The following is a 17,698-nucleotide window of genomic DNA, read 5'->3' on the forward strand; positions in this document are numbered from 1 at the left end:
AAATAATGGACTAAACCTCTGAAGCTAAGCCAGACCCAGTTAAATGTTTTCCTTTATAAGAGTTGCTGTGGTCATGGTGTTTCTTCACAGCAATAAAACCGTAACTAAGGCAGAGCCCAAGACTTAAAAGACCTTTTTTTTTTCCTTAGAATAGTAACTTGAGGCTTCCATGTAAAGATATTTACTCAACTTAATATATTATAGCAGTTGAGAAAGAGAGTAATGGAGTTTCCCAATTCCTTATCTAGCCATATACAATAATGTGGGTGAAGCCCCCTTGATCATTGAGTCCTAGCTGGGTGAGAGACGATCCTAGCTGTGTGAGGATCATGTATGACATCAACAAAAACATCTCCTAGCTGATTCCAGCATATATTGCTAACCTACAGAATTATACTAAAAAAAATGCTTGTCCTTGATTTTATAGCCACTAAATTTGGTGTGAGTTGTTACATAGCAACTAATATAATGGTGTATGAGCTATACAAAGGGATTCTAGTAGAAGATAGAATGATTTTGCTTTTAGTATCTATATGGGATGGTGTGCTGAGTTACAATCCAAAATGTGCCTAAATATAATTCCAATTTTCTCACAGGTAGCATGAAACAAGAGTAGGGGGATATGGCTAACCTAAAAACTTCTGAGAAGGAAAAAGGAAATTCTCATCATCTTAGAATACTTAGGAAATACCCTTGCCAGGAGGAGAGTGTGTGCATCACATTCATGCCCATACCCATACTCACACTCAAGAAACATGTCAGAGTTGAAGGTGGTACTAAATGGTTAGCACAATTGTAAGCTTATGTATCCCCAAACCCAAACACATCCCCATGTCCTGCCTCTTAGGACAAAGAGAACTGACAGATCCTGAGGCAAAAATCTCAGGTGTCACAGGCTCAAGAAATAGAAGAAGCAAGCCCACTGAAACAAAATAAAGATCAGCTTTCATGAGATTGGGGTTAGCAGCTCTTCTTCTTTAGGTAACAAAATGAAGAACAAGACCTCTCTGGGGAAATCATATCAAACAAAGCCTCTATGATAAGTCCTTATTCCATGTTTGGCATAAAATAAAGAAGAGACACACAAAGACTTAGAACAGCATGAAAATAATAAAAAGCACATAATGAGCAATAAATAATGATTTGCAGATAATCTCAGCATCAAAGTCAGTAAACAGCAATATTAAAAGAATTTTTAAACAAATTATTCAGTATAGTGGACAAAACTTTGGAAAATTTTTAAAATTATTTGAAAGCTAAAACAATATTTGATCACAATAAAGCAGAATCTGTCATTAAAAATTTGTTAGAGATATGCATATATATAATGTCTATATATTAAATATGTGTATATATACACACATTCATTCATACATGCTAAGGATGTAGTTAAATGTACAGCAAGGATTAGGATCCAAATGGAACCATAGTACACATCTAAAAAGTTAGGTGCCTGTAATTTCAGGCAGTCAAAGACAGAAGAGTTCATGGGGCTTCCTGTTCACCTAGGCTTGCTAATTAGCAAGTTCCAGGTTCAGTGAGATAACGTATCTAAAAAACTAAGTTGGAAAAAGATTGAGAAAGATACCCACTGTCAAACTTTATCCTCTATAATCATGCACACACATGCACAAACATTACACACAAATGTGCATATATGCAAAAACAAACACTACCCCATCAAACTAAATAATTAACTAACTAGCTAGTTCAGAGGGTACAAGCAACAGAATGTTGGGCACAGCAGGTTCTATAACACAACAGAAAACATCTGACCAAAAGCACAAAGAGAAAGGATTGAAAAGAACAGAGCACATCACAACAAACACAGAGGGACCAAGTGAACCTGAGCGCTTAGAGTTTCAGAAAGAAAGCAGAGGAGGGATTGAAGTAATATTTGAAAATATAATAGTAAAGAACCTTCCAAAATTAACAAAGTATTCATATGAAGATTAAAAATATATTGCCAAAATTATTCAAGATATTGTAAAGTAAACCTCATATATGAGCACATAAAAATTGAAACGGTAAAAACAAATGGCAAGGGAGGAGTAAAAGCAGGTAGGAAAGTATATTTTTCTCCGAGAAGATAAAAAATGATAGCTGGTTTCTCAGCAGAAACAATGACAGCTGAAAGCAGTGAAATAAAGTATTAAAACTGGTGGAAAAAAAAACAATCAAGTAAAAAATTGGAAACCAAAAAATGATAAAATTTCCACAATTAAAAGCTTACTTTGAATGTTTGACAGTATATTAAAGACAGCATGAATTTTTATTAGCAAACTTGAAATTTGAACAAATTAAATACATAGCCTATTATACAGAGAAGCAATAGAAAACACCAAACATTGTGAAAACACCAGGAAAGACAAAGACAAATACCACATTTTCCCTCATATGAATATCTAGAGTGAAATGTTACATCTCTACATATATAAGCATATGCACAAAGATGCATGTAAAAGATAGCCTGGTACAAGAGCAGGCATAAAAGGTGACAGTCATTGAAAACTTGGAGAAAGAAGTAAGTGGAATTTATTGCTTTACAAAACAGTAGCATTAATGTCTCTGAGATTGAAGATGTACTGCATATATAGAATTTAAATTATTTCAATAATGACTCAATATAAATCATTAAAGTTAGTAATTAACTATTTTAACTATTAATAACTATTTTTAAGTGTTTGGGAAAATGGGCAAAATTTGAAAAATTTAAAAGATAATTAAAATCTGTAGAAAGATCAAAAGGAATATTTCAGGACAACAAACTATATTTGCCATTAAACATTCACTGAATAGTGATGTAAACCTTTAATTCTAACGTTCAAGAGACAGAGGAAGATGAATAGTTCTACATAATGAGTTCCAGACCAGCCAGGGCTACACAGCAAGATCATGCCTATTAAAAAAAGAAGAAGAATGAGAATAAAAGAAGAAGAGGAAGAGAAAGAGGAAAGGATTTATAAATATTTAAATGTTCTTATAACGTATCACCATGATAAGGAAAACAGTTCTACTGGAATTTAAAATATTTAAAACAATTCAAAATTAATTTTAAATTATTAGATTTGTCAATTAGATGTTATTGATAAATGACAAATACAATATATTAAAATTAATATAGGAAATAACAAATAATTTCATAAATAACAAATACATTAAAGACATTGATTTCTTTTTAAAAGAAAATCAAGCCAAAAGTAGTGGCATAAGCCCAGAATCCTAGACCTTGGGGAGATGATTTTAATGAATTCCAAGTCCAGCTTAAACTGCATCATAAGACCTTGTGTCAAAACAAACAACAACAAAACAGCATAAATAAACAAATTAGGGCTGATGAGATGTCCATCAGTAAAGTGCCTGCCATATTAGTAAAAGGACAAGAGTTTGAACTACATCACACCACCCAATAAAAGCCAGCTTTGATGGCATGAGCCTGGAGTTCTAGCAGAAGTTACAGGAGAATACCTGGGTCTTGCTTTTTAGCATGGTTCAATGTGTGAGCTACAGGCTCTGTGAGAAACCATCTCTCCAAGAAATAATGTGGCAAGCAATTGCGGAAAACATCTATGTCATCTTCTGCTTTCCTACACAAATATGCTCATATATGCATATGTATTCACGTACACACGTATACACACACACACACGATCCCTAAATAACTAATATAAATGAAGGTCATATTCTTCACAGTTTTGGAGGTGCAAACTTGTGAATATTTAGGAAAGAAATACTATCAAATTTACCCAAACTCTCAAAGAAAAAAATACAGAGCGAATATTTTACATATCATTTTAGATCATCACAAAACATTACAAGAAATCAATGCTTTCTTAAAGTAAAGTTAGGTGATCAATGTATAATGCTGCTGACAAGCATCTGATGGGCAAGGAAGGCAAATCTAAAACCATGATGAACCATAGATTGTCTCTATAAATGATGGAAAGGAGCCAAAGTCATGAACTTACCACCAGGTGGCTCCCCACTGATGAGAACAGCTAGATTGGAACTTCACCTTGGACTCCTCCACGTGGGTCACTATGAGAAAGGTGTGGACTTCAACCCATTTGGTCTTGGCAGAAGGCTTTATGATTCTCTTTTAATATGAGGGTTTTCGATTCCCAGTTTCAGAAAACAAATGCTAATAAGCACAAGATGTCACAGAAGCCCTGATCCAATTATAGTGGGTGGTTTCAGAACCCTGCTGGCATTGTTAGATAGGTCATCCAAAAAGAAACAAGTTAAACTACACTATAAATCAAAAAGATTGAATGGTTCTTGACAGACGATTGCACCCAAAGAAACAAAATCCAGTCTTCTCAGCAGTCCCTGGGGACTTCTCTAAAATGGACACATTCTAGGTAATAAGTCTTAAATAAAAAAGAATTGAAATTATTTCTGGAACTTTATCAGATCATAACAAGATAAAATAGAAAGCAATAGTATGAGAAACTTCAGAAACTGCACAAATATTGGAGACTGAATAAAACATTTTTTGAATGATTACTGGGTCTCACTGAAGAAATCAGGGAAAAATTGTTTTTAATCATAGAATCAAATGAAAATGGAACTACAACTTACAAGAGCCCTGGACATATAGCTAAGTTCTAAGAAGAAAGTTTATGGCTATGTGCTCTTACATTAGAAAAAAAAAAATCAGAGATGGGAGTTTGAGAGATAACTCTGAGTTCAGAGTACATATTCTTCTGGCAGAGTGCTCCAGTTTTATCCTCAGCACCATGTCCAGCTACAGGAGAATTTATGCCCTCTTCTGACCTTCACGGGTACTTACACACACACACACACACACACACACACACACACACACACACATACACACACACACACACACACACACACACACATTTAAAAAAAATACATTCTTTAAAAAAAAAAAAACCCAGAGAGATTCTACTATTCATATGGAAACACAAAAGTACCTGTATAGCCAAAACAAACTGGCTAAAAAGAACAATGTAGGAGTTGTCACAATATGTAATCTCAAATCTCAAATTACACTACTAAAATTGCATGGTATTGTTGTAAAATAGCACTTTAACTGTGTAAAGGTGTGTTACATTTGTTTATGCTGCATTTGCTAAATGATGTAAGGATGTGTGTGTAATTATGAAAACATGTGCTGTATTTGTTTCACCTTGCCTGTCTAAGGCACCTGATTGGTCTAATAAAGAGCTGAATGGCCAATAGCTAGGCAAGAGAGAGGATAGGTGGGGCTGGTGGGCAGAGAGAATAAATAGGAGCAATCTAGTCTTGGGAGGAAGAACAAGAGAAGGAAGAGAGAACGACACATCCCTGGGGCAAGATCTGGGCAGCATCAGCCAGTCAAGCCTAGAGACAGCAAGAAAGTAAGAAAAGGTTAAAAAGCCCCAAGGTAAAATGTTGATAAAGAGAGACAGGTTAAGTGAAAAGAACTATCTAGAAATGAGGTAAGCCAAGGTCAAGCATTCAAAATAAGTCTCTGTGCCATTTGGGAGCTGGTTGGTGGTCCCAAGGAAAAAGCCTCGTACGTTGTACTGGCACACAAAAAGAAATGCAAACCAATAGAAGAGAAGAACACCTAGAAATAAACCCACACAGCTAGTGTCACTTAAAAAAAAAGATGTCAAAATATCCATTGGACAAAAGAACCTATCAACAAATAGTGCCAGCAAAATTGGATGTAGAAAAATGAAACTAAATCTACATCTCTTCACTTAGATAAAAATTCAAAAAAAATTTTTTTAAAACTTAATGTAAGTCTTCAAATATTGTAACTGATAGAAGAAAATGGATGTAAAAAATCTAATGATATAAGTATTGGCAAAGAATTCTAAAAATTATCTTAGTATCATAGAAAACAAAAATTGGCAAATAGAACTGCAAGAAAATGAAATTTTTGTGCATGGCAAAGGATCAATCATGAAAAAGAGGAACACTGCTTACAGACTTGCTCCTTAAGGCTTGCTTGGTTTGCTTTTTTATATAATTCAGGATCACCTGCCTAGAGGTGGCACCATCAACAGTGTGCTGAGCCCACCCATGTCTGTAGCTGGAGAGCTTTTCTCCAGGTCCCACTAAGCCCCAGCAGTACGACAGCCCACTTATACAATGAACACACAGATGCTTATATTATTTAAACTGCTTGGCCATTAGCTCAGGCTTGCCATTGTCTAGCTCTTACTCTTATATTCAGCCCATTTCATGTTAACTGCAGCAACTTTATTTGGAGGCAGATCAGAAGCAATTTACCAGCTAAAGTTTCTTATTCTAAACAGCAGTGATAGGGGATCATCCTCTGTTCAAAGCAGTGGACATAGATCAGTGAGCTGCCTCCAGAGGACATTTTAGATGAATCAAGCTGTAAGGGATCCATGCAAAAGTTTCCTATGTGCATACTGGTGTGAGTGTTTCACAGTGACAAAGGTTGCCTTGGAACCCTCAGCAATGAGCCTGCTAATGCAGTGACTTTACGTAGGTTCAGAGAGAGAGAAAGAAAAACTGAATATGTCATTATCTACAGTTCAAGCTCAAGATTTTTTTATATTCTAAATTTCCACAGCAAAGTGATTTCACAAACTCAGGTAAATCTCAAGAGGCTGGATAATGATTCACACACCAATCACAATGTTTCCTTTTTAGACATGGCCATTATTTTGGTAATGCCATTGATTGCTTAATTCTGCTAGTTTCCTTAACAGCAAAGGGAAATGGAAACCATTCCTGTAATTGCCAATATGCAGCCTTACACAGAAGCCAGTTGAACTGGAATGAAGTTTATACCTGGCTTTCAGTTAATGAGGTTTCTCAATCAATCAGCAATAGTTCCTGAGTGCCTGCTGTAACAATGCACTAACCCAGGTAAATTCTATTGTTAGATTTTTTTTTTCTTTAATGTAGAACAAGGAATGCCTCTCTAGAACTTGGGAAAGTTGGGGGGTGGGGCTGTCTTCAGAGACAAACTTTGAAATTGATGCATAAAGAATCAGTAAACAAATTTGCCTAGGAGATTGGATGGCTTTCCTGGCTAATTGTAAACTGATTGAATGAAACAGCAATGTATTTAAAGGAAGAGTGTGTTAATGAATGGAAAAAATGAGTTTTAAGGGCAGTAAAGTGAAATGCAGGCTTCTAGAGGGAAATTCTGACAAGGAAGTCTGATGCAAATTAAGCACTGAAATGTTTCAACTCTAAGGGCAAACAAAAATTAAAAATAAGGGACTTAATTTTTCCTATTTAAAATTAGGGAGGAGACCACTCTCCTTTTTTCCTCCTAAAATATTCACTTGAAAGCTTACAAATTCCTAATCTTCTTTTTGAAATGGATGTAAATCCTTTTAATAGTTAAATAAGCCTCTTGTCAATTTAATGGCCCCCAAATGAAAAGCAATCACCGGGGAAGATGGAGATCCTAGCTCTCGCCTTCTGAAGAAGGAAAATAGTAGTACAGTGTAGAGGGAGGGTAGTAATACCAATGGAGTCTTTCTCCAAGTTGCAAAAGTCTCCTGTGATAAAATGACGAGAGTTTGATTTTCTTATGATAAGACCAATCAGTTGACACTGATATCTACTTCAATTATTAAATGAAGTGACGATGAACTAGGTGTGATAAATGGTGTTGAGTCTTCTTGGAAAGGGTTTATTTATCTTAAGATCCTGTAGAAACAGATTGTCTACTTGGCTGTAAAAAGGCAAGATCTTCTTTAGTCTTTGTAATCTCACATGCATTGCCTTTGATTCACATTTCACTGCTTTTAATGCTTTTGCAATAGTAATTTTCTTTCTCTTCTGCATATGATGTGGGACTATTGGGTGTCCCTGAGAACAATGGGGCTTTTCTGGACTCTTGGTGAGCTAAGCTTAAGGGGGTCCTCTTAAGTCATATATATAACACGGGGAAATTATTTATTTCCTCACACCTATGTTCTGGGTCTCCTGCCACTTCTGGGAGAAAGGTGGCCAGATTTAGTAAAGAACAAGCCCTTAACTGAATGGCTGGCCCCTCCAGGAGGGCTGAACAGTCTCTTAGGATGAGGTTATCACTCAGCCAGAAACTTCCCTTAACAGGCCTGACACAGCAGGAGAAGTGGGCAAGGTTGTCTCCCCCCCACACCCCCCTCCCCAAAGTTAATGTGGTAGCCTTTGGAATGAAGGAGGCTATGGCTTCTACTACAATAAGGCAAGCTGGCCATCTCTTGGCCACTAGATGCAATTCTTTCCTCAAGTATCCAAATAGGCTATTAGGCAGGCTTATAGGTCTGAGTCAGAACCCACAAGGCCATCCCCTTTTCTTCTGACACATAAAGATTAAACACTTTTCCAATTGGAAGTCTCAGGGCTGGGGCTTCAAGTCAGCCTCTTTTACCTGGCTAACAGAATGCTGCATCTCTGGTTCCCAGGTCAGGAGGGGAGGTCTAGATGCCTGGGTATCTTTTTTTTTTCTTTCTTTCTTTCTTTTTTTTAAATTAACTGACACAGGGGACAAGATATCTCCTCATATCCGGAGATCTATAACCAGCAGAATCTTGTGGTTCCCAAAATCCTCTAAGTTGTTTGAGGCTTTTAGGGAGTGGATAGGCGATAATGGGATGTGTCCAATATTTACTTAATGCTCTAGTCCACTGTTACAAAATATATAATATTTTAATGTCCAGACACAGTTGTATTTTAGATTTTGAAACTTCAACAGCCTCTGTCTCCAGACTGTGAAGTGACCTCTATGGGGCACAGAGATAGTTGCCATCTGAGAGAACCTGAGCCAGGGATGAGAGAATCTGGGCAAGTTCTTCTGAGATTTGCCCAAATAGGTGGGGGGCTAACTGTAAGCCCTCAGTGCAGCATTGGCCAAGTCAATTGAGCAACCACGTTTGAAGAATATTAGGAATCAGGGTGTAGCGGGATGCAAAAGAAAGTATCTTTTTAAGTTGAGAACCACCAATCCTTTAGCACATTTAATCAGTAAGGTAGACGGACTGGGGACTACAGGACAGACGGGGAACATAGCCTCATTAATAGAACACAAGTCCTATACTATCCTCCATTCCCCATTGGGTTTCTGAACTCCCAGTATATAGGGGGTGCTTCAGGGAGTATTGCAGAAGTTTTAGGGTTTTCCTTAGACTGACCAGACCTCAGCAATGGGAAAATGGAAGTGAAAACAGAAGCAAGGAACTCACACACTGTGGATGTAGGAAATGGCAGTCAAAACATGCAGCAGCTGCATCTCCAGGCTGTTCCTGTTGCAGCTATTGCATGCAGCTGACTTCCCACTGGCAGTGGCTCCTCTAGCACCAGGCAACCTATTGCTCCATCTCAGGGGAGATCTGTGCTTCTCCCAGACTCTGTCCTGGACCCCTACAAATTCCCACGGGACTTACAAATCTAGCTATCCCAAAGTGTTAGCTCTCTTTGGAAGTTTCCCAGTGCATGCTTTCCTAGCCAGGTGTAAACTCTATTAGTGTCCTGTAGAACAGGAAGGCTATTCAGGCACACTCCTAGCTCCTGGCCTCACAAATAGCTGAAAGAGAAAACAGAAGGAGTTGTGTTTCGGTACCCCAAAGAAGTCTGCCTCATTTCAAATGTGCCCAGTTAACAAGTGAAAGGGAAGGTTAAAGAAGAAAAGAGAAATAAGACGTATCGATCATTCTTCCTGTTTGCAAGCAAGGATAACAGAAAATGGAGGGTGGATAAGGTAAAGTTAAAATAGCAAAAGAGAGCTGGGCAGTGTTGGCACACATGTTTAATACCAGCACTCGGGAGGCAGAGCCAGCCTGGTCTACAGAGTGAGCTCCAGGACAGGCACCATAGCTACACAGAGAAATCCTGTCTCAAAAACAAACACACAAACAAATAAAATAGCAAAAGAATTTTGTCCCTGAACTCATCCTCCTTTGATTCCCTGGCCTTAAAGTGCCAATATGATGTTGGAACTGGTGTGTTTGTGGGAACAATAAAGCTTTTTTTGGCTCCTGGTAAGTTTAGCTTGGGGTACCTGGGGTCCCAGAAATTTCCATCTCTACCAAAGCCACACTGAGCCTTTGGCTTTTGGATTCTCATTTCTCAAATTCGAAAACTGAAACTCACAGAGCACAAAGGGTGAGTTTTCCAAAGAAACTCATTACAGATTTCTAGGTGGGAGTAAAAGATAGAGGCAGAAGAGAGAGTTCCCATGTATCGGGAACAGATCCCTGGAACTGGGATTCTGCTGAAGGCCTTTCAGATAATAAGGTTTTACTGGATGGAGGCACCAGGGGAGATGCATGTTTGGTCCAGCTGGCCGGTTCGAAGGAGTCCATACGCCTCTCAGTTTCAGTGGCATCCTCATGTATAGTTTCTGGGAACATGGTACTCACTCAGGGGGAAAGAGTTAAGGAAAACCCAAGCCTCCCTTCTGTCACCCTGGCCTCTGGCCAGACAAGTCCAGAGCCATTTTGGCTTAAATATTTCTGACATCTCTGGCCCCTATCAAGGAGGAAACTGCCAACATGGCCAAAGACACTTCCAGTTTAGGCCAAGGGAAAAAAATGTTCACATTTGGGGTCTACTACCCTAAATTGCACAGCCCTGGTCTCATTACCCTCGTTTCGAAGTGTCTCTGGATTGAGAGGAGGCTTAGTTTCTCCTTATGCTTCCAAAACATGCTCCCTTGCTTATTGCAAACTCTTGATCATTATTGGTTTTCTTTACATTAGCCATATGCACGTGCATTAAGTAGGTGTAATTTTTTTTATCTGTATTTACTATGATTCCCATGTTAAATATCTTTAGTCTATGGATCAGTCTCATTTCTAATGATTGCAAAGATTAATGCTGTTACATTCTATGAGAAGCCTTCCTTCTTTCTTCTGTGAGGCAGGGTCTCATGATGTAGCCGTGGCTGGCCAGAATTATGATATGTAGAACAGGCTAGCCTCAAATTCACAAAGATTTGCCTGACCTTGCTTCTTGAGTGCTTGGATTAAAGGCACATGCCACCACACCCAACTTCTGTGAGAAGTCTTAATGAATAGCTAGGAAACTTGAGAGAAGGCTCAGCAGTTAATAGCACTTGCTGAACATAATAACTGGAATTCAGATCCCGTGAAACAAGCCATATGTCCTGCAAAATCCAATAATTCAAACTCTGAGTGATCTAAAGCCCCCTTTTGAACTCCATTATATGAATAAGCATATCAGCCCACACAGGTAGGTTTACAGTCATACAGACACTTGCATATACATAATTAAAATAAATCTTAATGCGAATTCCTATACATCTAAATAGTGACATGCAAAATTTCTTCATAATAAGAACTGATAAATGTTAAAAGCATATGATGTTTGAAATGAGAGATGGTTCAGTGGTAAAGAGCATTTGTTACTCTTCTAGAGAACCCAGATTTGGCTTCCGGCACCCATGTGGGCACTCTCATCCATCTGTAACTCTAGATCCAGGGGATCTGACACCCTCTTTTGGCCTCTGCGAGCACTGTACTCATGAGGTCTATGTATATACACACAGGCAAAACATGCAGATATTTAATACCAAATACATGAATATTTATAAAAAATGTTTGTTCAGGTCTTGGTCTTGACTCTAGATAAAAAAACAGATAAGAATGGGGGAGCCTTGACATTTCATTCTGAAATATTCAGCTGAATTCCTCAAAGAAGGAAACAGCATTCTAAGATTTCGTATTCCCTTCCTAGCTGGGTACTTGGAGGATATCACTTTATTTTAACCTTAGCATTACTTCTCCCATGCAAACACAACATTGACAGAACACAGAAGTCAGAACTGACTGCTTTCACTCTAAGTGTGTCTGTTCATATCCTTTGGAGACAGAAGTACCTGGCACCCTTCAGAGGTGCCTACTAAACCTTGAAGTCAGCCAGTATCAACCTAGTTACACCCAAACTATTTTCCTTTTTGAGTATTATGATTCTTTTTTGGACTCTGAAACATTTATTTTCCCATCTTTCAGTTGTTTGCATACTAAGAAAACCTGCAGTTTGTGGATTCTAGGTATGAATATTATGTTGATTTTTCAATATGAAATAATTTGGTAACATGTCCTAGAATAACTTTAATTTTTCAAAATTATTACCTATTTCAACATAAACTAGCAACTGGAAACAATAACAAACATATGGTGAGTTATTAAATCTGACTCCTTTGCTGTGTTTTATAGGGAACAGGGTAATAGATGAATATGACAATAACTCTATGGCTTCCCCTAACCTTAGTCCCCAAAGGTATAAAATATATAGTCATTGCCAATTATGTCAACAGAGCTGAAACACAGATATAGGGGGAAAGAGAGCATTCACTAATGGTAAGAATTTAGACTTGTATACTTCCTACAAGGTCTATATATTTCTAAAATGGAAATTAGGCAAAAGAGGAGAGAATGAAGAAGAATGGAGATTTTTGCCAGGCGATGGTGGCGCATGCCTTTAATCCCAGCACTTGAGAGGCAGAGCCAGGCGGATCTCTGTGAGTTCAAGGCCAGCCTGGTCTACAGAGCCAGCTCCAGGAAAGGTGCAAAGCTACACAGAGAAACCCTGTCTCGAAAACAAAACAAAACAAAAAAAGAATGGAGATTTAAAAAAAAAATCTATATTTATATTTGAAGGCCTAACCTAAATTACTTTGGAACTTCACAGTATCCATCCATTTACTCATCTAGATTATACAGAGAGAGAGAGAGGAATTTTTCTTTACTTTGTGTCAGAAATTTCACTTGGAACTTGAAAAACAAAAACAACTGAAGCCTCATCTCCATTTCCAAACAAACTCACCTAATTTTTAGCTACCCTTTAATTGCAATGACTTTTAATACTGGCCTTAATCATCGATTTTATCTTACCATTTTCAGTACTAATCAAGCAAATTATACATAATTTGGCTGTTATAATTGCAATATGCCACTCACATTCTTACATCACAAAATGTGATTTATTCAAAAATACAAAATTTTGTGAATTGAATAAATTATATTTACTAGGTAACATGTCATTTCATCTCATATTGTTCTAGAGTGTCAGAATGTTTCATTCAATCTATAAGACAAGAGAAAATTATGATTAAATTGAATTCTGATAAATGTTAAGATCCAATGACATTTGCCAGCATGCCATAAAAAGTAATAGGTCAAATTACTGTTTTGTTTTAGTATACCTGGGGGTTAGTTACAAAGCATCCCAATAATTGTATCTAATTACTTCAACCTGTTCCTGTGCTGGTTTGGTAAAGTTAGATAAAGGTCACTGAAATGAAGTATGTCTGTCTGGTCTTTATCAGGTCAAAGACACATGGCTGGTTATGACTAGCTCTACAGGGTGTCATTACACATTCAAAGTGGCCTTGGCCTTGAGCACATGTTACCCTCATGTCTTTCAGGTGTCACTCTGTCTTCCAGAAGATGTGATGATCTCCTAATATGATCAAAACACCCTCACAGCTACAGCAATGCCAGATCTTGGTTCTAGATGCATGCTGAAAGATGGCAGTACAAAACCCCAAAATATCTGATTAAACGTGAGTTTTACCTGAACTTCTGTCCCATATGACATCAGTGATGATTCCATAATGCATAGCTTTGTAGTTAAAAACATGAGTGCTTTTCCAGTGAATTTATTACTGAGTTTTCCCTATGGCTGTCTATAATTTTAGATTCTTTCAAAAATATGCCCAGGAGTTTTGAATATTATGATATTAAAAAGAATACAATTACACAAATTGTATTGATATAAGAAATAACGTGGTAGTGGGGCAGGGCCTCAGGAATAGGGAGAAGCAGACTGCTAGGGAGGTTCCCAGGAATCCACAAAGATGACTCTACCATGGACTACTGGCAGTGGTCGAGAGGGTGCCTTAGCTGACCTACTGTGTTGATCTGGTGGCTGAATGCCCTAACTGTCATCATAGAACCCTCATCCGGTGACTGATGGAAACAGATGCAGAGCTCCATGGCTGGGTCCTAGGCAGAGCTCTAGGAGTCCAATCGATGAGAGACAGGAAGAGTAAGAAATATTAAGACCATGATTGGAAAAAGTACAGAGACAACTAGCCAAACTAGTGGAAACACATGAACTGTGGACCAATAGCTGAGGAGCCCCCATGGTACTGGACTAGGCCCTCTGGATAAGTGAGACAGTTGTTTAGCTTGAACTGTTTAGGGGACCCCCAGGCAGTGGGATCAAGACCTGTCCCTAGTGCATGAGCTGGCTTTTCGGAGCCTAGTGCCTACAGTGAGACACTTTGCGCAGTCTTGGTGCAGGAAGGAAGGGACTGGACCTGCTTCAATAGAATATACCAGGCTCTGCTGACTCCCTATAGGAGATTATGGCTTGGAGGAGGGGGGAGTGGGGGGTGGATTTGGGGGGAACGCTGAGGGCATGAGGAGGGAGAACAGGGGAATCTGTGGTTGGTATATAAAATAATAGAAAATCTCTTAATAAAAAAGAAATAATGTAAAAACAAAAATATGAACATATAATTGTGGTGCACTTACCTTGTGACTATTACAGGGTAGCTGTCAATGCAATTGTAATTGTGTAACAAGTAACATGAACTCAAGAACAAGGGGTTAATATAAAGCTATGAAAGGATTAGCTCATGCTTGCCAAATAGTCTCTGGTTTAGAAAATATCTGAAAGATATAGTTTACATATTGTAATCCCCAAACAGGACAGTTATGGAAAGAACAGTTATAGGCACTTCTTATAGAAGACTAATAATGTAGGTATGGGAGACACCTTGAAATACATAAAAGCAATGAAAAACTATCCCGTGGTTAAGAGACCTGTAGTGGGTAGCCATTCCAGCATTGGCCTGGAAGTTCCAACCCCCATTGAGGCTTCAGTAATGGTCACGCCCACAAGGCAGGGCGAAGGAGGAAGCGGAAGACTAAGGATTGGGAAGAGGTCTCTCTCTTGGTTCCCGGACTCTGGACGCTGGAGGTAGACCGAGCAGAGTTCTCCAGAGAACACTGCTGGACTGCGCTATACCTTTGCCAGACCCTGCAACCTACCCCTTCATTTGTAAGTTAGCCCACAAAATAAACCTCCCTTTTAACTACGTGGAGTGGCCTTAATAATTACACCAATAGAGACCTTTGGAATCTCACTGTAAAAGGAGAATAAAGAGGCCAGCAGAGTGAACTGCAAAATTAAGACAAAAGGAAAGGTGGGCAAATAGACAACCAGAGCGCCTAAAGTAAGTATAGTAGTGCATGAAGGTAGATAGAGGTAAGTTCTGAGATATACAGAAACAGAATAGATGTAGGAAGTTAATTAACAGTGTGGTGTGCAAAATCCTAGCCTCCCTTATAACCCTTACAACTTTTAAGGGTGCAAGTTATATATTATGACAAAGAAAGTTAAGGTAGCAGAGGGAATTAAAGATGCTGGTGGGATAATCGTATAATAGGGAGATTTCCGCCATCTTATTTAGGTAGGTTCAATGCAATGAGAAATGTAGGAAAATGCAGAAGGAAGATCAGAATAGTGAATGTTGGAGTAATGCATGAGAAACATGACATGACATAGTGAGATTTTTGAGTAGAGGATAAGGGTTACAGGAAAGGCAGCCAGCTAAAGCCTCCAGACAGGAGTGTCACCTCTTGGTAACTTGATGTTAGTTCATTGACACACAAAACTGTGTAACTAATGAAATAAACATGGGCTTTAAGCCTCTAAGCTTGTGAAAATCCATTGTGGTGACTTCAAGAAACCAATCCATATTGTAGTCAGCATGAGACATTAATTGTGAATTCTAAAAAAAAAAAAAAAGTTGGAAGAATTTTATATACACGGTTTACCGATAGGGAGTGTGCATGCTCAATATGTTAGCCAATATTTCTTATTTATTTACTGAAAAGAACAGTTGCAGGAAAGTTTAAATAAACACAGATAAAGCTATTTAAAATTCTATTTTTTTTGATAGATACATTTAAGAAATGTTCCTGCTCCCCATTTCATTTGTCTTATGGGTTTTTGGCATTAGGAAAACATTGAATGACTGTCTCTCAGAGCTAACATCTTAGATCAGTTCTGTACAATAGCTCTGCAATAATGATTTGTTCAGTCTTTATTTGATATGCATCTGTCTGTGTAACTCTGCCTTACCCAACAAGCTGCTTCCTGAACGTAAGGCGATGTACCATGAGGACAGGTTGAGGATCTGCTCTCCATCCATGATTAGCTGGATGAAGTCATGGCATTTCCTAAAGGTAAACATTGATGAGAGAAAAGATAAGTTCAAGATTAAAGCTCAGAGAAGTCTGAGCCTGCCATTCCATCATGGGGTGATAGGAGAGAATGCATATGTCTTCCATATAGTAGAAGGCAATTAAGTGTGACTTTCTATCTGTTTAGAGAGGAATTCCCTTTGAGGTTTTTATTCATTAAACTTAATACCTCAGCTCCTTCGGTTTCTTTTTTGTCCAGCTCATTTAATATGCTGGGAAAGATTTAGCACATTAAACAAGTTTCGTTCCTGAGTTTGTTTGCCCCTAGCATCTAGCCCTTTCTCACTGTCTACCAAAACCCTGTCTTGATCATTTTTTTTTCTCACAATCCAAGTATCTCTAGAGAAGCTGGTTCTTCCCATCACTGGAGGTTTTGTTTGTTGTTTGTTTGAATGGGAGGGTGGATGTCATTGATTGGTTTAAGGACCCAACTCTAACCCAATCAGCACACAGCACGTTTCAAGAACAACATTCAGTCAGAATCTGATAAATCCAGGCTTGAAAGCTCTTGCTTGAGGGAGAAAAAATCACCCAGCTTATAGATGGATCTCCAAATTAGTCTCCTGTCTGCAATGTGGAGATGGCAAAGTACTGTCATCATCAGAGGAGCAGACTGGGGAAACCCAACACTCAAAGCACTAGATAGAAGCTGAAGTTATCAAATCAAAAGGACCTAAAGCCAGTCAGGCCTTTGCACCAATAAATAATTTCACTGCTTAAGCCAATTTGAGAGTTTAAGAACCGTCTGCTACATGGACTCACACATCAAAAAAGTGTCAGTGTAGTTTCTGAGATTACCCTGACATGGTCTGCTTGGCCTAAGAAAAATAAACAAACAAAAAAACTGTGAACTTTAGCCAAAAGGATTATTAACCATAAAAGAGAGGTCTCCAGGAAGAGCACAGACTCATTGTGGGTGGGCTAAGTAATAGGTCAAAGAACTGAAGATGTCTCCGAAGCCACCATTTTAGAAACAAAATTCCACTTGTTTGAGCTTGTTTCCCCTTGTGTTTCAAGTGAATAAACAAAAGCTTGGATTTCTTTCTCATGCTGCTATTTGCTCAAGGAAGTAGAGGTTGAATGCTGTGCAAAGGCAAGAGATATTGTCATTCCTTGCCGGGCGTCCTTTGTCCTTTAGATTAGTATCTGGCTAGTCACAGCTTCAAGGCCTGTATTTCCTATCTCTGTGAATGGTACTCCATTCCTGTTTATTTTATCTGTCATCCCCTTATTATTTGCTTATCTTAGTTAAACCGTTCTCTAGAAATAAGCTTCAGAAGAAAATAAAGACAAATTTTAGGCTACTGAGAATTTATTCAGTGAGTGTCTGTCTGGAACAGGGGTCTTAGTATTTGAATTACAGGTCCCTTGACTGGTAAACTTGTCATCTTATTTCTTGTTTCCCAGGTCTGGTCAAATTTTAAAATAGATTTTTCCCCAAGAAAACAATTAATTGTTGCATTTAGATA

At 38.3% G+C, this 17,698-nt stretch overlaps 1 protein-coding gene across 1 annotated transcript in view; it reads right to left on the reverse strand.

The window, feature by feature from the left end:
- LOC118580027 (zinc finger protein 431-like) overlaps positions 1–16,177 on the reverse strand; it is a 56,052-nt gene extending 39,875 nt beyond the window's left edge. Inside the window, exon 1 of the mRNA XM_036181860.1 lies at positions 16,108–16,177. Within this exon, the coding sequence (XP_036037753.1) occupies positions 16,108–16,177 (70 nt within the window). The remainder of the gene's footprint in view (positions 1–16,107) is intronic.
- Positions 16,178–17,698: the final 1,521 nt, after the last annotated feature.

Source organism: Onychomys torridus, chromosome 3 (genome assembly GCF_903995425.1).
Source record: "Onychomys torridus chromosome 3, mOncTor1.1, whole genome shotgun sequence".
Classification (NCBI taxonomy): Eukaryota; Metazoa; Chordata; class Mammalia; order Rodentia; family Cricetidae; genus Onychomys; species Onychomys torridus.